Raw genomic sequence first — 22314 nt, forward strand, 5'->3', positions numbered from 1 at the left:
TTTCCAGAGCTATATTACCAGGGGAAGACAGAAAAAACAAGCTCCAAAGTTACCAGGGTGAGCTGCAGGAGCGAAGGTGGAGAGGAGAGAAAGTGAGAAAGAAAGAGAGGAGAGGGTTGGTCAGTCAGACACAGAGTCAGGTATTCAGATAGACAGAGAGACAGATAGGTAGAGAGCCAGAGAAACTGCATAATGCCAACATTTTGTCTTCTTTCCTGCCAGTTCCCACCAGTTGTTAATTTACAACAACTCAGATTTCAAGTGCTAGATCCATCTTACCATCTCTGAGGCACTCTAAAAAGTCATCTACCCGACTTTTGGCGAGGCTACATGATACGGCGCAATGATATTGGCTAAGATTCCTGCAACGACATTTTGTAGCAGGCAGTGTTGGGTGAGTTTAATGTGTCTCTGGGCTTTGGTGTCAGCGATAATGTTAGCGCAAGACAAAAACTACAAAATAATATATTGTCTGCAAGAATTTCTAGGACTGGATTCTTTCATTGTTTTCTTTTGTTCTGCCAAAATAACAAGGCAAGTCATGGCTAGTTTCAGTCAACGTAACAACGACGTGGAAATACGTTAAAATCACGGACAATGGACACAAGGGTTATTTTAGTGTGAAAGCTGTGTGGCTATTGTGTGGAGGGTCGAGCCACACCTGCTAAACGAGAGATTGTTGAAAGAGGAGTCTGAAGTCTTTTTAAAAAATAAATACTTAGAAGCTTCTAGAAGGGGTAACCGGATACGTAATACCTAAATTTTCTCCATCGAGACACAGATTCCCACTGACGAGCTACGAATAGGGAGTGGAGCTCTGCCTTCCTTGCAAGGTTCAGTAAAAATCTTGACACCTTGTTCGTTTTTCGGTTTGGAAGAGTTGCAGTTAGAATTGCAAAATAAGGTCTTTGATACAGACCTCTTTCTAAAAATATTATAAATTTGTTTTAAAAATAAGTACAGTATTAGTGTCGTCAGACTTAAAGCTACACCCGAGAAGGTTCTAGCTTCGTTTGCGACATAGAAGGACCGCTGGACTGAGAATCGGTGTGAGACTTACTTTGGTCCGACAGACATGGCACCTCGAAGAAACCTATATCAGAGCGTCCAGTACAAACCCAAACCGTCAAAGCTTCGTTCGTGCATCTGCACCAACTGTCTTTACCTGTGTCTATTAACCTTTAACGACTGTGGTTAGTTCGTGTGTATATGTCCAAAACATCATTAAGTTTTTCTTCCTAGGGGTCCAGTTGTTTATTCCATTAAAGAAAACCCAGTCCTGCTTTTTAACTGAAACTCAGAAGGATTATTTTTTTCTTAGATTTGTAATTCCTATGTGACTTTTTTTGCATTGTAGAGTTGCCATTAGACTGAAATTTGTCTTTCTTAGTTAACTTGGAGATGCAGTGTGTGTGTCTGTGTGCTTGCGTGTGCACGCGCGTGTGTTGGAGCGTAAAGGTATTTTAGTTTGTGTATTTTCTTTGGATAATGTATCTCCTGTAAGCCTTTTCAAGTAGACAAGGCCTGCAAGAGACAGATGCCGTTTGTTACAACAGAACAACACGCAAATATCAAGGTGTGAGTGAATGTTGCGCTGGAGAGTATTCGTGACATTTAGCCACAAGAACGGTAAACGAACAAAAATATAATAAAAAAGAAAATCAATGAAACTGAGAAATATAAAAGCCGACTGAGGAGACAAAGAAAAAAAAAAGTGAATGTCAGAGGAGACACGAAGTCACAAAGTTCATCAACTCCAGTAAGAAAAAAGCACTGTTGACAAAACAGAGTTATTCCCCTTGCACCGTGGAGCCTTTAGTCTCTCTATTTTTAAATCACAAAGCCTGTCACCACTGAAGTAGATGGACCAAGGATTAAAATGACTGTAGATGTGAAAACAGTTGACAGCGATTTGTATATAAATTTGCAATGACAAGAAGCTACTTCTAACAGTTTTCTTGCCGATTTGGACCTAGGGTCTGTTCTTTGCTGCATCTGCGCTCCTCACAACACACCACATCTGCATCCTGCTTTGTCTAATACAATATGGTGTCTAAGTTTCTTCTCCTCTTTAATTAATGCTTTCTTCTCTCCATCATGCCTTCTTCCCTTCCATATTCCTTTAATTTGTATCGATCAATTCATTCTTTGTTCCTTTATTAAAAAATAATGGGCATAAAACTCGGTGTAAATTACTTGTCGGCTTTAATAATAAACACACGTCTATTGTATACATAAAGCTGCTTAATTTCCTTTGTTTTAAGTGCAAAATATGATTTACCAACGTTTTACATTCATTGTCATTTTTATATTCCCAGATACTGACAAACAACTTGCATTAGCTCATTGCGAATCTGCAAGAGTAATTGCTTTTATTTTCCTTTTTTCGCATGTATCCTTATAAAGTTATCTGTGCATGAGGCAGACATGTTGGCAGTTTATGTCTGTTTCAGCATCCTTGTGATGATCACCATTTTTGTGATCATCAACTTTTCCATGTGTCAGAAAAACAACCATTTTTGAATGTGCAAAACATTTTCGTATCGTAATTATTTTTTGAAGGGTTGGTTTAAGTTGGGCAGTCTTGCGTATACTTTTCCCAAGCAGACTTGTTTATGTCTTCCTGCACCCTGCTGAATGTAAGACATAAAATTTAAGTACAGGCAGCAATGAGACAAGATTATTACCTGAAACAAAAATACCCATTGCACTCGTACATAGGACTAGTCTGGAGCGTTCAAAAATACTCAGCAAAACATAGAGATGTAGAGTGTTAGGTTGTTTTAGTGTTACTTTGACATTGTAGGAACAAAAGAAGTCTACATTGTCTCAATAACAAAATATACAAAATGTCGAGCAAAACGTATCTAAATAAACCGAATGTCAACTGAAACTTTGTCTTTTTAGATTGAGGGACTTAAGGCATGTTTTCGTCTCCTTTTTATCATCTTTCTTTATCTCCTGTGTGTATGTGTTGTGATATATATATATGTGTGTGTTTTGTATTTTGTATTTTGTATTTTGTGCGTGTGTGTTTTTATTTTGTGTATGTGTGTGGGTGTTTTATATTTTGTGTATATGTGTGTAAAGCAGGAAGAAATGCAATACAAGTGTTTGCAGTAAAGTAAGTTCATTACACCAGTCTATGTCGACGAGTTATAAAACATAAGTTACTACAATTCTTTTTCACGGGATTCATTAAATTGAAACTAAATACATTTTACCAGAAAAAAGCAATAAATAAGACAAAACTTATGGCAAACATTTCTCACGAACACACTCTGATGTTTTTCAATCTGGGAACATCTCAAAAGTTTATTGTAAATTTATTGCATGTAACAGAAAATTCCCATCCACAACATTTTTGGATAAAAAAGACTTGATTTATTTTGCCGACCTTTCGCTAGAAGGCGTTCTCTAAGCAGTGAATTTTGCCACCACCAAAAACCTAAGACAAAAATTTACAGGTTTAATGCATGTGAGCAAGTTTGTTTATGAGCACTTGAGAATAGATAAAATGTATTTTAAATAATGATGATGATGATGATGATGATGATGATGATAAAAAAGTGGATATAGTGAATTTATATAGCTTTCTGAACATACGATACAATTTGTTTTACAAAAACAATGCAAATATACGATTGATAGACCCAGCATACTGACAGACCAACACATAGCAGTAAGAAATCCCTAGACAATAAACAAACAAAACAAGAAAAGACAAACATGGACATAATAGCACAACATCAATTGTGATTTATTATGAACAGTTTCTTACGATGCTGTCTGTTGAAATCGCAGCTCTGCGAAGAAAGATGCATCTCTGCGGGTAAAAAAAAAAAAAAAAAAAAAAATGATACAGATAATTTAGGGGGATTTGAGATCTTAAGCTCCTGACCTTTCAATCGTCGGATTTTTGGGTCATGGATGATATACAGAGCCAAGAATAGCTTTCTACATATAGTCAGATGATCAATAACAACAGTAACAACAGTAACAACAATAATAACCTTGTCGAATTAAAGAGTCTACAGCGTATCCCTTTTCTTTAGGACATCCGGGATGTTGCTTAGGAGCTTGGGATATCACGCAAACACTCACGATTTTCAGAATACGATTTTAATAATATGAAACATCAAGATGAGATCTGTTGTCCTCACAATGGCTGACGTAGACATACGACGCCTGTCACAGCTGTCCTTTCTCATCATGGGGCGAGATCGTTCACGGTCACCGGCCTCCCGACTGAGTGCGATTATGTAACAGCTCCCTCTCTTTCTTACTCCTTGTCATCGAAATGGGAGAGGCCGTTGCTCTTATCGGGTCGACTTGGCTGCACTAGAGACCAAAGATAAATGTGCGCTCTGTGTGTTCTAAAAAATAAGGATATGCACATCTACAATAAAAACTGACTACATACTCTGTGTAACATATAAAACAAAGACATGCACATTTATAATAAATATACAAGAAAAAAAATCAAGGAAAATATAAAAGTAAAAAAGTAAAAATAAAAAGCACAATAAAGGAGTAACGTTTGAGAGAGATTACAACAAGCTATAGAAAACCCCCCAAAAAAAACAAAAAAAAACCAAACCAAAAACAAAAAAAAAACAAAACGAAAACAAACAAAAAACAAAACAAAAACAAGCATGAATATAAACACAACACACACACTTCTACTACTATCGCCACCACCCGCACAGAAAAATACGGACACACGGACGGTGAGGTGTCCTACTGTGTGTGACAGATGGAGAGACAGAGAAAAAGAAAGGGAGGCAGGGAGAGATGGGGAAACACGAAATGCACAAACATTTAGAACAATAGACGTTTTCTTATGGAAATGTAGTCGCGAGAAAGCCATAAGTGAGATGATGAAAGGTGCAGGGGGCGGCGCCATCTGACATTGAACAACAAGTGACGGCTTTTATAACAATATGCATAAAACTATTCATATATATATATAGAGCACTGGAAAAGCAACAAGTCTTATGGAAGAAACAGCAGGGACACAAACATTGGAAGAATAAAGGGGAAAGAGCAGAGGGCAACAATAAACCGGACGAACAGTGGGAAGAGAGAAAGCGCTCCCACTTTTAAGACAGTGAACTGTTTACGACACGGGAGTCGCGAATATATGATGTCACATAATATCAGGGTGTGGACACAGACAACCAGGGTGCAGTCTCTTTGCGTTTTTGCAACTATTTTTAGTGCGACTATGTTTTTACACTGCCCCACAACGAACGCCATACCGACTGGTGGTGGTGGTGGTGGTGGTGGTGGTGGTGGTGGTGGTGGTGGTGGTGATGGAGGTAGTGGTGAGTAAACAGTGCACATCCCTGTTGCTAAGGACGACACAGGGAAGTGTCCAAGCACAATGGGTGTTGAGGTAAAGGGAGAGATGAGGCTAGTAGTGAATTATAAGTAGGGCAGCTGATGGAGACAGTGATAAAATCAGGTTGCATAGGATAGTCTGTATGCACAGTCGTATGCCTTCACGTGGATCTAGCTTAAGCACTATAGACCTTACCTTGAGAATTCTAATATAATTACTTAGCAAGAAACATACAATGATAACATAGTGAAAGTAAACTCCTATGAATATCTTGGCTTATTTTTCACTACTGTCATTTTCATCTGACATCAAGAACGAAAGTAGGGATTGTTCAAATTATTTGGAAAATCCAAGACTTCACACCTGATCTTGTACTTTTTGATAGCCAGATAACAATGCTGCGTTCAGAAATATGGGGATTAAAAGTAATATCCCAGTAGAAATGGTGCATACTTTTATATTTTAAAAAATGTCTGGATGTCAGCTCCAGAACCCCAAACGATATAGTCTAGGTGACAGGTACATTTCCCCTCTACAGTCAAATCTCCCTACTATGCCACCCCTCTACTATGCCACTCTCAGTATTATGCCACTTTTGCTCGGTCCCGACTATAAATTCAATGTAAAAAAAAATTTACTATGCCACCCCTACTCTCCCTACTATGCCACTTTTTTGTGACTGTTAAAAGACACAAGTTGTGAAATTCGCGCAGGCTCGATTACTATACTCTATGGTAGTGTGGGACATTGCAGTTAGGTGATGGAACATAGCACGCACACAGGGAGGTGGAGCTGCAATGTGGGGTGGTGCGCTGGCCGGTGACAGCCACGTGACAGAGGGAAGGTGTGAGGGGGTCGACTAGCGACAGGATGCAGGTGCGCGGATGTGGTTGGGAGGGGTGGAGGATGAAGAGGTGAGGGGAGAATGAGAGGAGACAGCTAGCGAAGCCGACGATTCTTGAGAGCTTGGACCAGACCTGGGCAAAGCCTCCTGTCTCTGACCGGCCCGCCCACCCGCCCGCCAGTATATATACTATACATACAGTATTAGGTAAAACTGAGTTAATATATTAGTCCGCCCTCTAAAACCATCCAATTTCTCATGCGGCCCCTTGGGAAAATTAATTGCCCACCCTGCTTGGACTGACGGGTAACTTGAACAAATAAAGCGTTTTTACGAACCCTCGCTACTATGCCACTCTCGCTACTATGCCACTTTTGCTCGGTCCCGGTAGGTGGCATAGTAGGGAGATTTGACTGTATTCCAAAGCCTCGTGCATCCGCTACTGATTACACCTGAAGGGGTTTGACTCCAGCAGACTTCCCCGTAAAACGTGTAACACGCTGGTTGAGCACTCTGTACAGGTATGGCTTGGCCTATGTCTGGAAGAATCAAGGTGTTCAAAATATTGACAAAGTTCTCTGTGTGTCTTGTTGACTGTCATATAAACAAGACTGGTATTGGCATGTTACAGACAGCTCTAAGTTTAATTCTATGCGAACTTTAAGTCGGAATTGCAGGTGGAACCTTATTTATACTGTCAACAACAAAGCTTTGAGAGATGCTCTAATCCAGTGATGCCCAACCTTTTTCGGCCTGCGGGCCATATCTATTTCGGACAGCCGTGTCGCGGGCCATATCTATTTCGGACAGCCGTGTCGCGGGCCACTTCACCGCAAAAATGCAAAAAAGAAAAAAAAAATAGAGCAGATACCATTTTTTTTATTAGAAACAAGTTGTACTTATCATTAATTATGTACTAATTAGTGGGATATTTGAAGTTGTTTTCCCGAAACCAACTTCTGAATGTCCGGCTGCATCGTAGAGACACCAAGTCGGAGAACTGAATCGAAATGTTCGTCCATCGAAAAAAAGATTGGGAAACGCCCCTACGTGGGGATAAATACTTCTTCTTCCCTTTTTTCGTTTTTTTCGGTTTTTTATATTATTATTACTAACATGCCGATTTCCTGCACAGTGGGCATAGTTTCGCGGGCCGGATGGCGCCGCGTCGCGGGCCGGATATGGTTGGGCATCCCTGCTCTAATCAGATTTCAAATGGTAATCTCTTCTCTAAAGGTCCACAAATAAAGGTAAATAACAGCCCTAAGGCCAAATTTGGAATGTTCTCTTTGCCACACCTTCATAAGACAATGAAATACACTTACTTTTTCAATGCACTCACCTTAAAAGCTTCAGATGTAGATTCCTGCCTTCGGAATATTCATCTCCCCAATCTGTTTGCACCTTCTCAACTTTGATCAATGATACACCATATATTACCTGCCAAGCCTAATTATTTTACTACTATTGTAAAAGACGTAAAAACTGTCAGATCCTAAACGAATATTTCCTTATTGTTATTTTTATTCTCTTTTGATGGAATTGTTTATTCAAACATGTATTAAGATTTTTTTATTTGAATAGCAATATTTTATCCTTAAAATTGTGTGAGCTGTGCTCACTGCCTGCAATATTGAGGCCACATGAACTAAGCAATAAAAAAATGTTGTTCATTCGTTATCTTTCTACTCTTTGTCTGTGTTGGTGTATCCGGTGAGGCGGTCCGGTTAGCAAGGAATGGTTGTCCTGGGTTACGATCTCGTCTCTACAGACTGTTTTCTGTCCACACGTGGCAATTGTTTATAAGGCCTTAGTTGCTGGATCGGTGTAAAATATTTATTTCTTTCTCCCCTTGGTGTGTGTGTGTGAGAGAGAAGAGTAAATGAAATAAAAGACTTGTCCACTTTGTTGCCAGCGACTCAGTCTTCAAATAGTCAAATATTAGTAAATTTGACCGACATGGTAAAAAATATCAATATACATATAAACTGTTTACTTAAATTTGGAAATAAAATGTCCGGATTATGAAGCACCAATTATGAATGATCACCGTGTCCATTCATACCTATACTAAGTGGGTATGTAGATGCATAGAACTTATCCATCCGTTCATGGGTATGTCATGATGTAACTAAGCGTGTGCTCCCATTTTCAAATATCTTTATATGATATTCTTACTGTGCGCGTTTCAGAAATATTCTTTTAAACTGAAAAAGAGAATGTATTGTTAGGTAACAATTTAGTTGTTTTCCACACAAACTATTGTATTATATATATATATATCTCGAATTGAATCTCAGTGATAGAATGTTACACAAGGATTTGGTGTCGTGTGTTCAGATCTCGTTCGACGCAAACATTACTTTCTCAGCATGTGTAGCATGTTTACTGGGTCGGCTGTTTTGCCGTGCTAAAGCCTTAGCTGCTGACCTGGAGTAAAAGACTAGTTCCACGTCCACACCACCATTTCCTCAGTGACAGGACTGCCTTCTACACCCCGAGAAACCGCATGATAAATACTTTTCATAAATCACAGTGATGTTAATAAAACTTCTAGTGAAAATGATTGTATAGGCAATTGGTGATGTGTTCAAGGTTTCTAATACCAAATGGCCTTCATTGTCCCTCTGACAATGCCGTTATTAATTCCTTTAGTTGTTACCTTTGTTACCTTCTACGAGCATGTAACGAGTTGGATTTCTTTATGACCATTCGTATGTGAGATGGAACATTTTCTCACAGCAAAACCTATGTATCAGTATCTAAGCTGTTCTTTGATGAATAATTGTATCAACAGAATGTATTAAAGATGTAAATCACTTGTAGTCATTAATAAGTACAGTAGAACTTCGATTATCGAGTCTTCGATTAACCGTGCATTCGGTATCCGGGATCGGTTAAAACAAAACAAACTAAAAAACTGTCAGACATCACAAGACCGCCAAGACTTTGCTACCAAGAATTTCGACTACAGGAATGTACACTACATTTGTCACTGCTTAAGTTTTCTTTGTCGATGGGTTTCTGAGAATTATTCTAAAAGGATTGAAAGCATAGCATCTGTGCACCAGTCAGACGATCCACTTGCTGTGAAAAACCATCAGACTTCATCCGATGCAGAGGACTCGTTCCTAACACTCTCCTCCCTTGATGACTGCCATTCGTCAAGAAGTTTTGACATTTGTCTTTTGCTTCAAGGTTTTTCTTGGAAAAGATTGTGTGTGGGTCGCACGGTCCGTGAAGGCGACACCTCGTTCTGAGTTGGTCTCCGCACCTCGAGGTGAGAAAATTTTTGCCGAGATGTCGGGGTCCGGTGTGGGAGTGAAAAGAAACAAAGTTGTTATATTAATTTCTACAAATTGTTGAAGGTGCAGAAGGTAGAGAATCAGTTGCTAATCTTTCATCGGAAGTCAAACAGTGCATGATAATTCACCAATTCTAACATTTGCAAACTTCTAAAACTATTTTTGATTATCCGGATGACGAGCGCAGGTCATTACACTGGATAATGGACACTGGAAAGTATTTCCCGCTCTGATGTAACTAAAAGTTCTAAAATATTCTTGCAGCGAGAATTATATGTTGACATTATAAGCAAGATTTACATAAGAAAGGCCTAGGCTCGTTTTACAATTGGTGATTCATAAATTTATTGCCACAAGAACCGTTTTCTTTAGTAGCAAGGCATTGTCTATTTGCTTAGAAAACTGGAGGGTAAAATACTTATATTTTTGTCCTCTTTATCATGACTTGAGAGATAGGTATGAACAATACTTAATCGTGGTTATGTGATCTGAAAAGATAATAATGCAGTTTTTTTATAATGTATTTTTAATTCTTAATAAAATGGAGGTTTGGCTTAACTTTGCATAGCAGGCTATGGTTGCAGAAAATGTTTGGGTGAATGTTTGGGTGTTTGCGAGACAGAGAGAAAGAAAGAGAGAGAGAGTCCACATGCATTTTCTCTTTTTTTAATGTCCTTTCTATACATGAGATGGATATATATGTAAGTGTAGTGCCTACTGTCTACATATATATATATATGTAAAGAATGAATTTCTGTAGGGGTTAAATGCGGTCAGCAAGTCTATTAAATGTTATAAAATAACAATTTTGTGTAAAAAATTGTGTATGACCGATGGGTGTGTTGTGGAAAGCTGTGTGATTGGGGGAAGCATCAAAACTGTAATACTGTTTTGGGGGATTTTTTTTTCGAGCATCCTAGTGACAATTTATTTTCTTGATCTGGACCAACGGCCTTATTAATTACAGAAATATTGGTGTTTGTATTTTCTATGTGTGCATGAGTGTGCATGCTTGAACATATTGATGCATGTGGGTTGAACATATTTTTGCAAGTTGTGCTCTTTTGATGTCAGAAAGTGTGTTTGTTGCCTTGTGACGCGTGTCTGCATGTGTGTTCGCTCGTGTGAGTGTGTGCGTCTGTCTCTTACATCAATCTTTCCCTTTATAACCCTATGTCGTGAAAGCATTATTACACATTTTATTACTTTTTCTTTCTTAATGGTTTTTTATTATTTGATTATGCTTCGCTTCTTTGTATATATATATATAGAGAGAGATGTGTGTCACTGAGACTGTTTCCTATTACTAGAATGCTCATGAACGCGCGCGCGCACACACACACACACAACTACAAGCAGAAAACAAGGGACACATAAACTTAAATCTACAAAGTCTTCACAACGAAAATTATTCAGAATTCCGCCAATATCACATTGACTATTTAACTTGCAAAGTTGTCTTTGTGATATTTTTATTTTCTTTGGGAGTCAATTCTTTTGCATTGAATAATTTTACCCTTAAAATAAAAGTCATAACTTTCTGATTTCAGCTAACTGGGTCATCCTCAAAGTTTTCCGATGTGTACATGATCTTTTACATTTGTACTCTAGAACTTACTGTGTCCTGTTAATTGACAACAGCTATCTGTAAGTAAAGTGTTCTGTGATCAAAAGATGTATTACTTTGGTGGACGTGCTCAATTTCAACAACGTAAATGTGACTTTGTTTAGAATACGTGTCAGTAAAGCTAAATTTATTATGAAAATTGTGTATGGAATATTAATAGACTTTTTCAAAGGAAACTCTGTTAACAGCGGCCAATTATTTGTGTTCGTATGCACGCGTGGAATAAACTCGTTGTTATTTCTGTGTGCGCATGCTACGGTGAATGTAAATAGGGTGTGGGTCGGGTGAGCCCACATGCTTTAGTGTCCATGCATGAAAAAACAGCGAAGTAATTAGCATGGTTATAGTTATTTCATCGTGATAGTTCCGTAACGGCGAGCTGAGCGAGCAGTGGCTTGCTGTCCTCTACACATCTTTTGATGACGTCACGACAAACATCTCAATAGGCAACATCTATTTCTCTCTTTTACTGAGTTGCAAAACACACAAAGACAAAAATAAAATGGTGTCAGAATCATTTTTTTGAAAATAATATAAAGCATTTAAGATTAAAAAAATTAATGTACAATAAATGCAATCAGGGAGATTGAGAGCAGCTACTGAAATGAGCTGTTCATTATGCTGCTATTTCAGAAGAATTAATATTGAGAATTTGATGAAACAGTTCATTTAATTTATCACGGGAAATCCGCGTATTCATTAATCACAAAATGAAATTTAGAGTCTGACAAAGTACATTTATAACTGACAGGGAACTTACAAACCGAAAACATGTAGAGGAAAGGAGCCTTCACAAACGAGGTTGAGAAACAATGTCCAAATGAAACTCAGAAGTCTTAGTCCGAATCCAAAATATCGTCCGGAAGTTGCTATCAGTACCTGGAGTGACTTTGCAGTACCAGCTCGGGAGGACGATAAGCGTTTTTTCCAATTTTCAAAGATGGTCTTCACGCCATCAGCGAATGTCGACTACAGCCGAGCAAACTGTAGAAGAGAGGAGCTCAGGTTGTCTACGGTTACAGACCATCTGCTATCGTTTCTCACTACAGACAAGAAGACAGAGTCCAATGCTCGTTTTCCCCAACCCCACCTCATCCTCCTACCGCTAACATTCTGGTCAGAGTTTCAAGAAAGCCTGTCCTGTATCCACGATGTTCTTATATAAAACACGACATCGTTCTACAAAAAACGCATAATTATTTATCATCTCTGTCTAGATGTCAGGGGAATCTGGGGCGCATTTTGCACCCACATATTTGCTTTGAAGATGTAATTAAGGGACACTGCTTGGTCAGCAAACCATAAAAAGATAATGACCCGAGAACGCTTTTTGTTTGCTCAATCTAACGAAGAAAAAAAAAAGCACATCTCTACTCTTCATAGTGTGAAATTAATGTATTTGAAAAAAGGAAATTTAAGTTACAGTTTAGCAAAATTAAACGAAGGACTTGTGTAATTGAAGTTTCGTCAAGCAACTAATCCTAAGTTTCTTTGAAGGATTATCTTAAGTAAACTTCCCTAACAAAGTTGCTTGAGACCGCCAACTCTCGCATCTTCACGCGATAATGTTCTCTGACATCTTCCCTTCTCGTTGCAAAGCCAGAGTCTTAAAATCCTGTTTTAACTCTTCGCTCACGAATAATGAGAAGGATGCCTAAAGGACAACAGAAGTTTAAGGCGTATTAAATATGATAATTTGCCTTCACTCGTTTTGTGCAGATCAGCAATACCTTGGCTTGTCCAAGCTTCTGACAGTCTTATCATCCTTTTGTGTTATTCAATCTCTTCCAGCTTTACTTCTTTTTTACGATAACTGTCTTCTACCCTCTTCCACAGAAAAATAACTGTGAAACCCCTCTCCAGCCCAATTTACGCATGGCCAAGCTATTTTCACTTGTTACGCTCATGAGGTTATGTGAGCAATCGTCAGATGTAGAGAATTTTATGTCTTCTGCTCGTAAACTTTATTGGAGGCTGCTTGCCTTATAAGACCCTCGGCCAACAGTTGCAGAGCGGTAAGCTCAGCCAAGTCTCAGTCCTTGAGTGGTTGAAGCCAGTCAAACAGACACCATGAAGGTTTGAGCTCTTTTCCCTTCTTTGTGCCTAATCTGTTGGCTAACAGTTTATCTTTCAAACTCTTTCTACGCTTTCAATCTTGTAATCTTTCAGTTCATCGTCTTATTGAGAAAACCGTAGTTTCTTTCGACTTTTTTTCCGACAAGGCAATTTGTTTGGTTTACTGATAACTTATTTGTTGCAAAAATGTTTTTTATTTTTCATAACTGTAAAATTATAAAAGACAAAAGTTTTATTTTTTTTAAGAATACAGATAGGTTTTTCTCTGTATTTTACCTTTGCCAGAAGTCTTCCGTCACTTTTTTGAGGTTAGCCTTTCTTACCATATGCTAGCCATATGACAGTAAAATGAGTGTTGTTTTCAGGTAATCAGTTAGATTTTCCTACCTAAATTTAGAGCTTACATTGCTTTATTTCGTGGGAGGCATGATATTTTAGGTCAATAACCGACATGGCGATCACTAAATCTTGAACAAAATTCTGGAGACATAATTTTCTTTCTGCAGTTTTCAGTTTGAAACTAAGGAAATAATGCGAGGTAGTAGTTAGAAAACTATACGAAAAATAATTTTATTTGAGTTCTTTAAATGCAATTTACTAGGAAAAGGTATTTGAAGAGGACTAACAAAAGCTAAAAATGCTATTCTGATGGCTATTCCGGTTCAGGAACTAACTGCGTAATTCTGTTTGTTTAACTGTTTGTTGCAAGCAAAACAGTGTCGGTCAGTCGAGGGAAAAAGATTTGAAGAAAACCGCAATACTTATTTCATACCCTTCACATGAGAGCAAATCAAATCATCGGAATGTTTGACATCATAGCACACAAGGCTTGTCTCTTTTGCAGTTGTTTCTAGTCGTCTGCTTGTCCATGGTGGCGGGATGCCTGGGTGGATACCTGGGTCCCTATGGTGGTTACGGAGGAGTGGTTGCCCCTGTCGGGGGACTCGTCGGAGGAGTTGTTGCACCTGTGGGAGTCCTAGGAGGCTCTGGCATCCTCGGAACTGGAGCAGCAAACGCTGTGGGAGGTGGAAACGGTGTCGGCGCTGGAGCCAGTAGCGTCGGTGGCGGAGCCGCCTCTGGAGCCGCTGCAAGAGTAAGAGGATGCGCAGCAAAAAAATCACACTCATGCTGATTAATTACTACTCGCATCATTCTCATTGCCAGACCTGCTATCTTCTCTCCCAAGCATGAAAACTCACTCACGCACTCACCTGCACATCTTTCCGCTAATCCTCACACATACGGACACACACAGATAAAAAAGGACAAAAAGAACCAGAATGTGTTGACAACGACTACAATTTTGTAACAGTGAATGGAAATGTTCGTGTAATGATTTAATTTCCAATTTTTAGCATTTCTTTGAGAAAAATATTGGATATTCATTTTGTAAAGACTTACCATGCTATGTCAAGAATACCCAGAGGGTGATCTGCCCTCAACTGACTGACGCTGTTACACGTTGTTCTCCTCTTTCTGTCTGCAGTCTGCAGGAGCTCTTCGCGACTCCCTCCGCAAAGCCTACGGCGCCAACACCTGGAACAACGCAGCCTCCGACTACGGACGTACCAACGGTGCATACGGTGACCGGGCTTCCCGCTCTGGTGACAAGGCTCAGGCTGCCAGCAGTGGGTACGTATGGCGGGTTATATAATTATATTTCTTATTTCATTACAAATAAAAGTTAACGGTATTTTGTGATTTTATAGGAAATAATTAGAAACTAGACTGACCATCTTATCAATCGGAGAAAGGAATGAACGTTAAAAAAAAAAGCATATCACTAAGAAGACTTCGAAAAAATATCGAAACTTTATGACTGTTTCGTTTAAAGAGAATAATGTATTTCACTTCACAGATTTGGGGCCAAATCTGGCGACTGGCACAACACTGCCAACGCTGGAAGTCGTGCCGCTAATAAGGCTGCCTTCTCCGACATCGCTCAGAACAAATGGGGAGAGCGCAACGACAAGAACTTTGCTGATGCCGCTCAGCTGTGGAAGAAGGGAGATCAATTCTACAATGGCCGCCGCAACAAGGACAACATCGACTACGCTTACGACAAGAGCTTCGATCTGAGGGACTCCGAGAACGGTGGCTACGAGGTGGACGAGGCAGCCAGCGCACACGCCCTGGATGACTATGCTGACAAGAGCGCTTCCTACGACAGGAACATCGACAAGAACGCAGCCTGGGCCTCCGCTGCTGATGCTCAAAGCGCTGACCGCAAAGCCGCCGCCGGACGTAGAGCTTCCAACTCCGACTCCAACTGGGACAACTTTGCCCGCAGTGCCAGCAGTGCTAACGCAGCCAACGGACGCAACAAGGACTGGGCCCAGAAGCTCGACACCAGCGAGGGATCCAGCGGTCTGTTCACCGACACCCGCAGATCCGCCAGCGACATCTACAAGGACCTCGCCCTCGCCGACAGCAGCTATGGCCGTAACAACAAAGTCTTTGGAGGCAAAGGAGTCCGTCAGGGTGAAGGTGTTGTTGCTTATGGTATTGCAGGTATTGGAGGCTACGCTGCCCGCCCTGTCCTCGTCGGACCTGGTGCCGCCTATGCTGCTGGTCCTGTCGCCCTTGGCGGTGTTGGCATCGCGTTGCTGGTGTTGCCCCTGTCGCTGTGGGCCCTGCTGCCGGATACGCCGATGGTCAAGTCGCTAAAGCCGCTGGCTCCAATGATCAGGCTGCTGCCTGGGACCAGACTTCCGCCTCCAAACTGCGCAACAGCGATGCTTCAGCTTATGAGAAGCGTAACCAGAACACCTTCAGCAAGGACAACTGGCTGAGCCACCGCGACCAGGCCTTCGACAAGAACAACAAAGCTGATGCCAAGGATGCTGGTTTCTCTGACTGGGCTCGCAAGTCCGACAACGCTGCTTCCGGTTTTGATGTTAAGAGAGCTGATGCCGCCAGCAAATGGGCCAAAGATCAGGGACGCAACGACTTCAACGAGGACGTCTGGGCAAAGGAGAACGCCAAGAAGAACCTCCAAGACCGCGACGAGAAGAAGAAAATCATCAAGAAGTACTACAACAACAAACGCAAGGGCGGTGACAACTGGGAGCGCCTCAACTTTGACCGCGACCAGAAGGACGATGTCTTCGGCTTCAACAATGCCTTCAACCAGGACTGGGCCTCCAAGAAGAGCGCTAACAACTGGAACGAGGGTTACGATGCCAACGCCGCCAGGCCGCACTCGCTAACGCCCGCGAGGCTGCAAAGGACGCCAGCAACGCCCACTGGGTCAAGGACAAATCCGGCTTCCAGAATGCTAACGCCGCAGCCAAGGACAGCGCTGGTGCCAGACACGACGGTTACACCAACGAGGCCTGGAAGGGCGACAAAATCCAGTCCAGCAACGATGCCGCCGTCAAGTCTGCCCGCGCTGCAGATCGTGCTGCTAACAGGTCCGGTGCTGGCGCTGGTACAGGCACTGGTGCTGGATTTGGTGGTGTCCTCGGTGGTGCTGCAGCCGCTGGTGCTGGTGCTGGCGATGGTCTTGTCGGTGGATTCGGCTCCGGAGGACTCGGCGGCGTCGGAGGAGGTTTTGGCGGTGTCTATGGTGGTGGCCTTGGGGGATATGGTGGCTTCGCCGCTGGCCCCTACAAAGGCGGCTATTAAAGCGCCCAGTAAATTGAAAACGTCCTGAGTCTTTCCTTGTCAGAAAATAAAAATTTTGGGAACTCTTTAATTCTTTTTCTTAGGAGTGCGAGCAGCGCAACTTTAGACATTAGTATGACTGATGTACTCAAAGGTCTTAGACAACTAGCCCTCTCGCTTTTTTCCCCAGTCTGTCGTAAGTTTGATCGTGTAAATACCTCAGCAATATGCTTGATGTCAAGAGATCACCACGAATTTAATAAAGGGGAGTTGGATGTAAACATTACTACAAATCTTCTGTTTTTGCTTACAATATATGTTTGTAAGAGTATGTTTGTTTGCGAGAGAGCTTAAAAAATTTGTTTTTCTGAATGTGTACTTGGGTTATGCAATTGATGCGTGCATGGCTAACGAAAATAATCGAAAGAGAATCCACCTCGAACTCAAGTTTTGTTATAAGCTTGTCAAAGAACAAGAAAAAAAGTGGAACAAGGAAGAAAGCAGGAGAAAAAAAATGAAAGATGATTTAAAAAAGCAAAGCCAAAGATGACAAAGACAACGACAAAGCAAACAAATTCGATATGAACAGTACACGCTAGCAACACTGAAAACAATGCCAAATGTTTGCCGCACTGCAGAGACCGACTCTGACATGTAAACACTCTCAAAAATATGTTTCTCTTTATGAACCTGCAGAAACAAGAACCAGTGAGCAGGCAACTGACAAGGCACCTGATAAATATACAGTAGTCGCAAATGCGTGTTGTGGCCTTCCTTGATTCGTGAAACATGGCGAGTTTCGTGAAGAAAGTGAGGTGCACAAAAGAAACGTCCTTGCTGACCCCTGCACACCTGAAAAAAAAAAAAAAACAGAAAAAAGAAAAGGAAGGAAAAAAAATCTGATTCACTGTTATATAATTTCTCCAATAAAGGACAATCTAAACAGAAACTTACGTCAGCGATAGAATAAATTGAAAGCCCGAAGAAACAAATACAGTATCGGTTTTTCTCAATAAAATGCACAGTTTTATTGAAAAGATTTAAAGAAAACTGTGTTTAACATGATAACTGAGGTCGAATGCAATACTTGCAATATATGCCTTCACCTTAACTACACAACACATTTTTGCGTGTTACAGATGTGCAGCTTATGACAAACATTTGAGGAAATAGGGGATTAAAAAATTATCTTACTAGTTAACGCAATGTGTCACACTGTATCAAAAGATCTGATCATCCAAGCAGTGGCCACGGGAGGGAAGACAATCTCAGGTCACCCTTCTACCAAAAGAGTTAGGTCTGAGGCATCTGGTGCGAAGAACGATCAAGCTTGTTACTGATGGTTTTGGTCATCTTAAGATTCTGATCCAAGTAAGGTGTTACCAAAACCGCCTCAGCACTAATGTTTTTTGCCTTCCATGTGCTCCTGAGGAACAGGCGGGATTCCGGACCCACAAGAACACTGTTGAATGAATCTTCAGCAGCCGAGTCCTCGTTGAAAAGAACAGGCAGCATGACATGGTATATCTACCATAACTTTTTTTGACTTCAGGAAGGCTTTCGATAGAGTATGACACGAAGGGTATGGAATATGCTACGGGCATTCCCCGTAGTAGATGGCCTTGTACTCACTATCAAGAACCGTACACCGGCTCCTGGAGTTCATTGTTCTTTGTTCTTAGTTCTTTCTAACGACTGTAGGTGTGCACCGTCTGTGCTCAATGCTGTTTAACATCTACTTGAAGAAAATCGTGCGCAATGGACCTTTATCGGAGGGAGGAAGCTGAGGCTTTGCCGACGACGTCAATCTGATGTCAGCAGCAACAGAGAGTTACAGATCCTCACCGACAAGCTTCGCTAACATCACGAGCGCATTCGGGATGGAGATCAGCATGCTCAAGAGCAAAGTCATGGTAAGCATCACTGGATTGCAAAGCGGAAAACCGGATAAACGTGTAGAACTGGAAGAGGTGCATTCTTTGAAGTACCTGGACACAGTCATTTCAAATGATGTCTCAGGATCACTGCAGCAACAGCGGCGATGGCCAGACTTTAGGAGTATCTGATACCAGAAATATCTGTATTCACACCAAAATCAGGTTTCACGGTTGTTGTTCCCATCATGTGTAGGACTGCGAGACATGGACAACTGTTCATGGAATCGGAGCGGTTGATCCAGGTCTTCTGTAGTTCTCCTGCAGGGAGCAAGATACGAACAACTTCTTCTGCATCCTAGCCACCTGTTTGTTGGGTCCATGGGTCTTGCTACCGTCAAGAGACGAAGTTGGTGGATTCGGACATGTCGTCGGACATGACACCTTGCCAAAGACGGTTTTCCAATGATACGTAGAAGACTGACGAAGCCGGGACATACAGAAGAAAGGCTGGGTGACTAAGGAGTCTGGTGGATCGGCTGTCCACTGGAGGACCTTTTCACATTACGGAAGACCGGCCCTACTACACTTCGTCCTATCGTGTCTCCCCTACAACTCGTACCTCAGTTGCCAGATAAGGGAACAGAAGTAGAAGCTATAGATGGTCTCACTATGTTTCTTTGTTTTATAAATCTATGTTTTAGCTACCGTGGATGCATTGGTGTATGCAAGCATGAGCACGCGCTGACACATAGTAAATAAACATGGAGAGAGAAAATGGGAAGGAAAGAAGGAGAAAAAATACCTTTCACAATGATGATTTTTGATCACTGATAAATATTTATTTAATAAATATTACACTATGCTTTTTCGGTCGCAAACTGAAATAGACTTACCCTTACTGAACCAAACTGGCTGTGAAAAAAAAAAGGAAATCTAGATAGAGAGGTTCAGGCATGAATTATTCTCCTTTACAACAGGTATAGAGGAAATATTTTAAACTAGTTAAACTCATACTATATTACCGCCATAGCAAGGTAGTTAATAAACACTACAGCAAATGAGTGACGATGAGGTTACTGTTACAGACGAGTGTTACTAAACTACACTGACTCAGGATGTGACCATTTCTTTTAAAAAAAAATCATTAGTTTCCATGTTGGCTGTCCAGTTTGTGATAAGTTGGATAGGATCAGTCATAGCTATAACATTAGGCTTACTACAAAGTACAATCTGTACAAAACAGATCCTTATAGTATCGATCCTGCTGTACCTATCCGAACGTGAACTTTGCTCGCCGAAACGGGAAAGATAATAGAGGCATTCGAGAACAAGTGCCTGTGAAGACTGCTTCGGATCTCATACAAACAACACAGAACCAGCTACTTCTTTGTGCGAGGCACGGTAGCCAAACCACGAACCCTGTATAAGACTATCCTACAAGGCACATTGGAAGGAAGCCGACGTAGCGGTGGCCAGACGAAGAACTGTCTTGCGAAAAGTCAAAGACTGGACTGGTCGTCCTGTACAGGACCTGCTGACTATCGCCCACAAAAGGCAAGAGTGGTGGACATGTCAGCTGCTGAGTCTGTCCACGTCCTCCCCCAATGACAGGTGCCGGTCAAGGGACGACTGACTGACTTCTTTCATTCTTGTGATTTAAGACCATCATTATAGAATGAGAATAAAAGTCTCTGGCTTGACCTCCCTTTACTCCAATTGATAACTGTGATCAAGAATTGGTCAGAGGTGGGTAAGAGTGCCCTTTGCATCCAAACTGCATAAAAGTGAATCCTACTTACAGTAGGGGAAGGGTAACTAGGACGTGGACTCGAATTTTCTGTTCCAAAGACGATTGTACAACATACTGTAGTCGAATCAGAGTGGCGTGAACTCGATGACCTGCTCTCCAAAGGACTCATGTACACACCCTTGGTTTCATGCAAGTGGATCTTATGCATCCCTGCCCAGGGCAAGAACTTGTCCTTCAGGCGTGACGATTGATCACTGAACGCTCGATATTTACCTTTAATAATTATACTGAATGCTAGTTTGTGAAATGATGGCTTTACAGAATAGTGTAGCAGTGTTTAAATTTTTCTTGATGAGTGTGCGTTGGCCTCTTGTGTTCTTAACACCTTTAAGTGAATTGAACTTTTTTCACATGATTATACATTTAATGATGTTATTGTTAGTTATCATCAGTTTAAATCCAAAAGACTTACATATTATTTACAAGACCTTCAAAAATGTCGTTATTATTGTTTAGCTACCTTATATTCCACGTGCCTGTACGGTGCAGGATATCAAATCTGTCACCTGCCATTCGTGCCTACGTAAGAGACATTGTGCATCTGTAATTTTCGGAACTTTCTAAAACACAACAAGCTTCATGCGTGAGTTCTCAAGATTATGAATAAGTATTGAAAATGTCGGAGACGCCAACTTGAGCACGCTCCTTACTAGTATTCTCGTTACCGTTACTCATAAACTAGAAAACAATAAAGTTTATCAGCGAAATTTAGCCACCTATGGACAATAACGAAAAAAAACACACACACACACGCATAAATTCTCTCTGTACCACACACACACTTGCGCACACAAACTCGAAGTACATGTTACTCGAAATGAAGATTGTAAAGATAAGGAGGACAATGATACAGCCATAGTATATGTAATGAGTCGCAATTTTGTAAGTCAGCACATGACATACAAGACAAATGAGACTTTTTTTCGTTAGCAGATGCTCGAGACTGAAGATGCTTCAGAGAGAGAGAGAGAATGGTCTAAGTAGGAATTACAATAAATACGAAAGCACACTTCCTGTTGGGGTGTTTAGGCTAAGAGGCTGTAGTATCAAAGGGTAAGATGAATTATTATAGAATACCTACTTCACGTCCATCAACTTTTAGGAATGATGGTTGTGTGCTTTTCACCCTTCTCTATTTTTCTCTCTTAGACACAAATATAATACACGCTCACATAGATATGCACTTATAAAAACATAAACACACTTTTATTCCTATTGTTGATACTTCTACCAAATATTGTTTCTCCCAGACAGTCTGCTGTGAGTTTAATTGTTTGACATTTTCTGAAAGTCTCTGAGATTTTTAAAAGATCGCGGTGTCTTTAGTCTTTTCCATCTGAACTGAGGTTAGTGACTAAGTTACCGACACAAACGACAGTTACTTCAGAGCTAGTACAAACAAGTCAGAATAAAAATTCGTTTCAGAAGTTTTGTTGGGAAAACAATGGTTAAAGTTTAAAAAATTTTAATTGAACCTTGTTTAATTTAATTCTTTTGTTGTCCTTTCGTCTTTCATTCATTTTCCTCCTTGCTATTTCCCCTATTCTTTCTTTCTCTGAAAACAAATAAATTTTTCTAATAAGGACAGTTTATAGGGAATTTAAATTTAAATGTTAGCAGCTAGGAAAACTAGTTTACTTGTGTAAACAGGTACAACAAATGAAAAAGTGGGACCCGGAAAGGACATCTTGACACACAGAACAAAGGATATCATTCTCTAGACTACAACAAAAACAAATAGTTTGAAAAAGTCGACTTCTGCCTTTCCAAAACGAGGCAACAAAAATGAAGACTGAAAAACTGAAGAAACGTCCCCCCAAAACAT

The 22314-nt window shown here is 40.7% G+C and overlaps 1 protein-coding gene across 1 annotated transcript; it reads left to right on the top strand.

Moving 5' to 3' along the window:
- The first annotated feature begins 13039 nt into the window (after positions 1 to 13039).
- LOC112560121 (fibroin heavy chain-like) lies at positions 13040 to 17088 on the top strand. Its single transcript, XM_025231709.1, has 4 exons — positions 13040 to 13196; positions 14041 to 14289; positions 14683 to 14828; positions 15055 to 17088. The coding sequence occupies exons 1-4, from the start codon at positions 13191 to 13193 to the stop codon at positions 15986 to 15988; spliced, it is 1335 nt and encodes a 444-aa protein (XP_025087494.1). The 5' UTR covers positions 13040 to 13190; the 3' UTR covers positions 15989 to 17088.
- Positions 17089 to 22314: the final 5226 nt, after the last annotated feature.

This window comes from Pomacea canaliculata, linkage group LG3 (genome assembly GCF_003073045.1).
Source record: "Pomacea canaliculata isolate SZHN2017 linkage group LG3, ASM307304v1, whole genome shotgun sequence".
Classification (NCBI taxonomy): Eukaryota; Metazoa; Mollusca; class Gastropoda; order Architaenioglossa; family Ampullariidae; genus Pomacea; species Pomacea canaliculata.